Source organism: Sceloporus undulatus, chromosome 5 (assembly GCF_019175285.1).
Source record: "Sceloporus undulatus isolate JIND9_A2432 ecotype Alabama chromosome 5, SceUnd_v1.1, whole genome shotgun sequence".
Lineage (NCBI taxonomy): Eukaryota > Metazoa > Chordata > Lepidosauria > Squamata > Phrynosomatidae > Sceloporus > Sceloporus undulatus.
The window spans coordinates 90,940,719-90,949,797 of NC_056526.1; the positions used below are offsets into that span (position 1 = coordinate 90,940,719).

Here is a 9,079-nt window from a genome sequence, read left to right on the forward strand (position 1 = left end):
CGATCCACTCCTTGTCAGAAGCAAAATAGTGGCGCTCACATGCCATGATAACACCCCTTCTGGTCAGTGCCATGATAACACCCCTTCTGGTCAGTGTGGACCACGGAGCATGTGCACTCTCAGCCCTAGTTCAGCCCTAGCATGCAGTCAGGCCAGCACAAAGTGCCATCAGTTGAGAATTACCCATATTGGCCCAAGATGCCTGGAACTCAGAAATACCACAAAAGAGATTATTTAGCCTATTTCTAGATTGACAAATGCTGGTGTGATTCCCAAAGAAGTTGGGAGCAGCTACTGCTTTCTTACTTGCATATTTTCCTGTTGGTCCCCAGAAGTACAAAGCTGGCTGGAGATATTATTGAGCGGGGCACTTGTTGGCTTCTTAGTTGGGGGGTCCCTCTTTCATGTTCTTTCCTGGCCTCTGATGTGAAAAGATCAGGGAAGGAGCAGGGACGTAGTAAGGGGGGTGTTCTTGGGGTCCGGACCCCCCCTTCTATTAGAAAAATGGTGTGTGCTGCTGCGCCGCCACACCCAAGCCCCATTATAATGGTGGCATTTAATCTGGAACCCCCCCCTCCTAAAATCCTAGCTACGTCCCTGGAAGGAGGCCATGCTTTTTACCATTTACTATATCTTTTCACCTTGCCCTGTTGACTTCTGGGTGGGACCAGAGTTAAGCACACCATTTCAAATGTCACATTTAGTTGGTGAGTATGATTAGATTAGTCTTTTAGCAGCTACTTTTGGAATAATGAGCCATTACTGTACAGGACAATGCCAGACAGTCCTGTATCATTGTATCTTTTTAAATAGATGTATGTCCTAAACACAGTGGGCACAATTTAAATCACAAAAATGAGCACACGAGGGTGAAGGTGTTAAACTCTTATCCCATCTATTGCTTCCCTACCTCAGTCCAAAAAAAAAAAAACCTGGCACCAGTGATTCCGTCTAACCAGGTCTTTCCATAAAAAAATCATGATCTCCTGTAGTTTCTTTCATGTCTTCTGCCATGCTGAATTGTAATATTTTTTTTTATTGATTAACTGTGTGATTTCAGATTTTGTGGTCCATCAGATTTTACCCTATGAGTCAGTTTCAGTTGACACCTTCCACTCAAAAAATGATGTGTATGTAGCCATTGCTCAGCCCAGCATGGAAAACTGCATGGTGCTAGAATGGGATCACATTGAGAAGAACTTCAGGAGTTATGACAACATTACAGGTAAAAATGAATGATATGTCCTATTTGTGTCATTACCTAATTGCTTACTATATCTGTCAGCATTTTATTTATTTTTAATTATCTCAGGATAGCAACTGGATGGAGGTGAGGGGGAGCTGCATTTGGAGGACTACAACATGTGCCCCCCTGCTCTAATCTGACCAAGATAGATCATGATCCATTGCTTGTATAGTGATCACCAATTTTTAATAGGTTTCCTATTGGTCCTAAGATGCTTGCAAAGAATATAGGACTGATTAGATGCTTCCCTTATCTTTTCATAAGGACAGGTGCATGCATGTCATCCCTTAACACAGGTTATTGATGTCTTAATTATTAAGGAAACACTATTACATCTGTCATAGTGACTGCATTTTCAGGAGCAAGTGAAAAAATCTGCAATGTAGGCCACAAGCTTAGAGGGCTTTTGGAAACAAGCATTTAGATGCATCCATTGTGTGCATCATGATCAGGGGCAGGTCAAGGATGTAGCTGTGGAGGGTGGAAGGAGAACAAAATTAAGGCATTGCCTTGTCTAATGAGAATTTTGCCTCCCCAACGGACATTTTCCTTCAGTCTCCAAATTTCTAGCATTGCAGAGTCAGAAACTGAAAATAATTGATACTTAGAACTGTTATATTTGCTGCATGTGCATTCCCTTGGTGACATTGCCTGTCTGTTTTCTTTGGATGGGTAAACTCTGTTTCTAAATGCTCAGCTAAAGGTTTAAGTTACATCAATTCTAGAAATGTAGGGTCTGAATGAATTCTTTAGGGGGCAGAGTGTGTGTCAAAACCCTCATCTTGCCCCTTCTACGTAGCCCCACCTGGGAGGACAGCTTGTGATCATGATACTGAAGCAATAGCTTTAATTTAAACCAAGTATGAACATGTTAAAACTCTTTTAAAAAATACCAGAGATATTAAACCTTCTTCCCACCTGACCTGATCAGGAATATAACCATCCTAAAGCATTAAACAGAGCAATGGACAGGGAGGAATATGTTTTCTCCTTATTGAACATCTATTGTGTGCTTGGCAGTTTATGTGATTGTAATAATACATGTATCATTGAGGGGTGCTCTTATAAGAACATTACGAGCCTAAAATGTTCTAACAATCCTACTGCCTACCAGGTTCACTACCACAATACCAGTACCAGCAGCTTAAACCATTTTTAAAGCGATGGAAAATCCACTCTCATCTCATTTTGTTTGACTTTCTAACATGTGAAAAAGAAAGCTTTTAGATATGTGCATCTAAATAAGAGCTGCATCTCCTCACCAGAAAGGAATAATACACCTTTGTAATAAAATATACTCATTTTATTTTATTTATTTATTTATTCATCCTCTAAGTGAGTTTATATGAATTAGGCAAGCATTTTTGGAAGAATGGTTGTCCCTGTCCTCTTTTTTCTCCTGTCACAACCTATACGGGTATGTAATGATTTCCTCTAATTTCAGTTTCCTTTCCTGTTCCATCTAGCTCTCCTCTTCCATTTCACACCTGACAGATCCAAACACATTTTCAAGTTACTAGTTGTTAGCTAATAAATGACAGTGTGACACTTATTTAGCTGCATCAGGCCTCATTATGATAAACAGACCCATTAGCATGCTTGAAACTGTTCCAGCTCAATGGAACTCCTCATACTCATGGGGACACCTCTGCCAGGAAATCTGCATTCTGCAATAAAGTTAGAAAAGATATATAATAGCTGTTGCTTTGTGTGTGGCGGTGTGGGGCGGGGGGAGTTGGGATGGAGTAACATGGCACACAATTTTGGGCCCCATTCCCACTGGCTTATAAAGCGGCTCAAGACTCGGATTATGGGAACATCGTTCCCATTTGAGCGCGCATTCGATCCTCACTGTGCCGATTTTGTTCCCATTCGAATTCGGATCTGATTCCCATGCAATCGATTTTTCCAAGGAAAACCGGAATCGGGGGGGGGGGGTTCATTTGCAACTTTGGAGCCTTTTCAGGGTGAGGCAGCAAAAAAGGATCTAGATTTCGTCAGGACATTTTCTCACAGGGCAAAATCATACACCAGGAAGCCAAAATAAGTATGTAGGCACACTGCAGAATTAGAACAATTTGACACCACTTTAACCGCCATAACTCTATCCTATAGAATCCTGGGATTTTTAATTTAGTGAGTTATTCAGCCTGGTTTGTCAGAGACTTCTGGTGTCTCATCAAACTACAAATTCCATATTCTGAAGGATAAGCCGTTAAAGTGGTGTGAAACTGCTTTAATTCTGCAGTGTGGCTACACCATCAGTTCCTAGGTAGGTTCCTTGATGGTGTTATGTGGCTTCAAGTCAACTTATCTCTCTCACCTTGATATGTGGTTTTCTTGGCAAAATTTATTCAGAGGAGGGTTTTCATTGTCTTCCTCCAAGGCTCAAAGAGTATAACATGCCCAAGATCACTCAGTGGATTTCCATGGCTGAGCAAGGATTCAAACCTTGGTCTACTGGAATCCTATTCTAACGCTTTAATGACCGCACTATGTTGGCTCACCATTCAGGTTCCTCATCAGCCCACTATTTCTCTGCTGAGCCTCCAAGGAATAAATTTTCTCCACTTCTTCCAGCAAGGAAACAATGAAAATATGAAAATCATTTTTGGTTCTGGTCCTACACATTCAGCTCCTGACCCACTAACAGCACATGGTCTCCAACAATTACCCTCAGAAAAATGCAACCCTTATAGGAGGCATATGATAGGATCATTGACAGAGCATATTGTTTGCATGCTGGAGATCCTGGTTTCAGTCCCAGACCTCTAGGAAGCATGTGTGCGTGCGTGCATGTGTGCATGTGCATGCCTTCAAGTTGTCTGTCGACTTATGGTGTCCCCATTGATTTTGTAGGGTTTTCTTGGGCAAAGAACATTCAGAGGTAGTTCAGCCAGTTCCTCCCTCTGAAATTTAGTCTACAGCACCTGATATTTTTGGTGGTTTCTCATCCAGGTACTAACCAGAGCTAACCCTGATTAGCTTCCAAGATCAGACAGAATCTGGTGCCTTGGGAGTAGGTGGTGTAATATACCTCTGCTTGGGACTTGGGCTCACCACTACTACCAGACTATACAGGACCATCTGGACCACTAGGTCATATGTGCTATAATACAGTTTTCTTATATCATCTGGCATCATCCCTAATTTTTTCCAATACAGTGAGCATGGATTGAAGTTGTTCCATTTAAGTGATACTGTTCACAGACAAGCCAATAAGGCTATTCTATTGGTCTTGGTCAAGAGAAGACTATTTTTCCTTGCTGAAGTGGGGCTTCAGCTTCTAGCTCAAGCCATAGATTTGAAAGGACTGTAACTTGAGTGTCAAGATTAATGTCCTGAAATTTGATTCTCCAGATGTTGTTGCACCTATTAGTTTGGTCAAGAGATGAGTATTTCAGTTCCCAGAAATCTCAGCCATCATGGCCAAAGCCCACGGATTCTGGGATTTGAACTCCTGCAACATCTGGGAACCTATGTTTGAGAGTCAGCAGTCTAGATTTAGATACTATTGCCCAGAGCACCAGATTGGTCCTAATGTTTCTGTGACTAAAAATTCTCTAGCCCAGTGTTGTATGCCCATAACTAAACTAAAATTTAAATTGACAAATCTGTTAGTTAAACTGCTTCAGGCTACCATCACTGTGTTCATGCAGTTTTCCTTTTCAGCGATAGTATCAAGTTTGCTCATTTGAATCTATGAGATATTCTCTGTAAAGGCCTTGTCTATTCTATTCATTACTATCTTTTTGAAAACGAATATGGTGCAGCAATGCTTGGTACTGTACTAAGAACTGTGGGGCTGTACAGATGGGTGGCATGCAGCCACCCTTTTACTGGCCAGATTGGGGCCATGGCAACCTCACCACACGGCCCCGATCTGTCCTCTGGAGAGTGCAAAAAGGAGCCTCCAGGAGCTGCCATAATTGCCACAATGTAGCTTTATGACGCCCCTTCAGTGCAGCACCGGCATACGCCATGTGGACCGCCGCATGCCAAAATGGCTTCCAGGGTGTTCAGCAAGCAGACACTTTGTCTTAACTCCGCCCACAGGCTGGCACAAAGCGTATGCCTAAAAAGAGCCATAGCATTTAGTGTAGAAGAAAGTAAGTTAGAGTCACCTAGGAGTTTTTCGTCTTGTCTATCTGTTCTAATCCTCTCTTGAATGTAGCTGTTCTTAGAAATGACTTCATTTTCTGTCCCCAGAGTTCTCCTCCATCTTTCTGCCAAGCAAACAACAAGTTTGGCATCACATTTAAAAGACCTTACCACACTAGCAAGAAATGGGATTTAAATTTGAAAAAAACGACAAATGCAGGAAGTTTATCACACGACGTTTCGCAAGACCAGAAATAAGGCAAAGATAAAGTGAAGGGAGAAGGGACAAAAAAACCACAGCTTTTTACTTTCGGAACTTGCTGAAAGTAAAAAGCTACCATTTTTGTCACTTTTGCCTTTGCTTTCTCTTTACGTTATTTCACTTTGGCCATAATGTTATGTGATAAACTTCCCACATTTGTGATTTTTTTCTAATTTAATTCTAATTTAAATCCCATTTCTGTTTGGGATTCCACAAGTGGGATAAAGTTGTAAGTCACTGTAGTTATCTTGTATTGAGTTCCTATCATGAACCCTTTGTTTCTTTGTTTCTCCTAAGTTGGACTTTTGTTTCTTAATCACACCCCATGCCCTGCACCCCATCTTTAGTAAAAGCACATTCAAAACAATGACAATTAGTATCTTGCTTCAAATAATTTGCTTTGCCAGTTGTACTCTGCTAATACTGTTGTTCTGTTTGCACCAATAGGTCAATCCATAGTGGGATGCAAAGCTATCTTGATTGATGATCAAGTTTTTGTGGTGGTTGCTCAACTTTTTGGTGGCTCACACATTTACAAGTATGAGGAAAACTGGACAAAATTTGTCAAGTTCCAGGACATAGAAGTTTCCCGAATTTCAAAGCCAAATGATATAGAGCTTTTTCAGATAGAGAGCGAAACATTCTTTGTCATTGCGGATAGCTCAAAAGCTGGGTTGACGACAATTTATAAATGGAACAACAAGGGGTTCTACTCTTATCAATCCCTGCACGAATGGTTTCGGGACACAGATGCTGAGTTTGTTGATATAGATGGAAAATCTCATCTGATCTTGTCAAGCCGTTCACAGATTCCCATTATCCTTCAATGGAACAAAAGCTCCAAAAAGTTTCTCCCACACAGTGAGATCCCCAACATGGAAGATGTGTTGGCTGTGAAAAGCTTTCGAATGCAGGACACTCTCTACATCTCGCTCACAAGATTTATTGGTGACTCAAGAGTGATGAAGTGGAATAGCAAACAATTTGTGGAGATACAGGCTCTCCCTTCTCGGGGAGCCATGACTCTTCAGCCTTTCTCCTTTAAGAATCATTATTACCTGGCCTTGGGAAGTGACTATACGTTCTCTCAAATTTTCCAGTGGGATGATGAGAAGAAGCTCTTTAAAATATTTAAGGAGATCTATGTGCAAGCACCTCGCTCCTTCACAGCTGTGTCAACAGATAGAAGAGATTTTTTCTTTGCTTCTAGTTTTAAAGGCCACACACAAATATTTGAACACATAATCGTTGATTTGAGTTTATGAAGGAGCTCTGGGATGGCAGTGGGAGGGAGAAACCCACACATAATGACCTTTTCATATGAAAAAACAAGTGGGAAAGACAGATTATTCACTTCCTGAGAACAGGAGATACCTATGGTATTAGTCAGCAGTTTTCTGAACTTTTTAGAAGTTTGCATATTTAATCAGGGATTGCATTAACTTGGTTTAACTGCATGCCATGCCCATGTTACCATTGGTAAAGATACTGTAAAACTTACTATTACTCTGAGAAGGAGTGCGATGCATTAAAATTAATCCTAACAAATCAAAAACAGTGATGCGAAATTGAAGAAGGGGATGGTAAACCAGAACAGACAGGACAGGCCCTGTGTGAAAGAAAAGAAGATCAAAGCCCCTTTTCTAAGCCAACTTTTCCAGAACTGGAATTTAATAAGTGACTCCACATATTTGACTGTAATGTGTAAAGGTGACCATGCCAAGAGGGAAAAAAAGCCTATCAGGGACAAGGATATGGTAGGCATCCCTTGGCATTGCCAGAGGAAACGGAAACAGATCTGCTTGCTGGCCTTTCAGACAGCTATCACTAGAGGGGCCTCTGGAGTTGTGATATTCAAAGCAGAGGTCCCTGTGCCAGTGCCACCAGTCCACAAGCAATTGGCTGCCAGTCTGCAGAGCAATTCCAAGGAAGGAAGAAAAAGTTGTAGCCAGTAGGAATAATTATGGTACCATTCACTGGAACACCAGAGAAGAACAACTGTTGTGGTCTCCCTCATCCAAAAGCTGAGGAGCACTTCTCTAGGAGACCTTAGTGTATTCTGATTTTGTGAAAGCTGATTATGTTTGTTAAATGTTGACTGCCTAATCTGCTTTAAGGGAGGAGGAAACAGGACACGTGTGATCCATTCCCTAAACATCTCACCAAAGTGGCTAGCTCATGGCAGATCTGCATTGAGTGTGATCAAGCTCTGGTTGATTCAGAGTCTGATTTAGAGCCCACCTTTGTTCATACAATGATTTTAATGGCCTAACCACATTGAATGAATGGCACATACTGTATGCTACTTCCAGCCCATGTCTCCCTGAGAGTGTTTTGCAAAGATGTGTGGTATGTGATAACATCACATCCAGCATTTCACTATTCTAGCTGTTACATCAGCTGTTCCCTCCGATTGCCTCTGATCCAGGCAAAGTTAAACTTCCCAGTCTCATTAATTTAAATGGGAATGTATGACACACTTGTTTAATGCTCCTATTGATAGATGTGGGAATTTATAGTCCTTATCTTTGGCTGGATCTTGTGGCATCAATTCTTCTTTATCTCTTTCGTGTTCTTTATCTCTTTCTTTCTGGTTAAATTTAATATGACCTGGCCACTAGAACTTGGGTTTTGGTACCTTTCATGCTGTTGGTCATTTTGTGTCTTTTTGCTTTGTTTATCTGTTTTATTAATTCCATGGTTAAGACACTTTCCCATTTGGATTTCACAAAAGCTGAACGGACTTCCATTCAAATTATGATTAGGCAATTGGATTAGGCCTAATGTGTGAATGGGAATACTATATGCACAAGTATTTCTAAAGTGCAAATGGGCTGTGTATGCAACTAGTTACCAAGATAAGAAGAAAGAAATTACACACACACACACACACACACACACACACACACACACCCCATCACTGAGTAGTGTGAGGATGAAGGGGACTGGATTATATTGTTCTTTGTATTTTATTTTAAATTTATTTATTTATATTAGCATTGACTATTTCCCCCCAGAATAAAACATGTTTGAAAATAGGAGCATGACAGTCATAACAGTGGCAACACACTAACCTCAAACTTAAAAGGCTTACAAATGTTAGCTATTTCACTATACTGTCCACATTGTACCTTTGTTCGTTCTCTCTCTCTCTCTCTCTCTCTCTATATATATATATATATATATATATAAAATTTTGTACTTCCTAGGAGCTGAACAAATCTGAACAAAAAACTAATTTTCAAGGGATTTACTTTCCTTTTGAAGGCTTTCTGAAAAAGGTTGTGACACTTGTCCATGAAGAGTTTAATCTAGATGAGTTTGTAACATACCCTTGTTTCTGAAGCCCAAAATGTCCTGATGATGATACAACTTTGGCAAGTTGCAACATAGAGAGCACACTTTTACCTTTAAGAATGAACATGCAGGGGAATAGATTGCCATCACATTTTTTTTCCTGGGTCCCACTG

General features: G+C 40.8%; 1 protein-coding gene across 1 annotated transcript in view; it reads left to right on the forward strand.

The window, feature by feature from the left end:
- Positions 1-8,777, forward strand: part of LGI2 (leucine rich repeat LGI family member 2) — a 31,609-nt gene extending 22,832 nt beyond the window's left edge. Inside the window, exons 7-8 of the mRNA XM_042466507.1 lie at positions 1,061-1,225; positions 6,057-8,777. Of these exons, the coding sequence (XP_042322441.1) occupies positions 1,061-1,225; positions 6,057-6,874 (983 nt within the window). The 3' untranslated portion in view covers positions 6,875-8,777. The remainder of the gene's footprint in view (positions 1-1,060; positions 1,226-6,056) is intronic.
- The last annotated feature ends 302 nt before the right edge of the window (positions 8,778-9,079 follow it).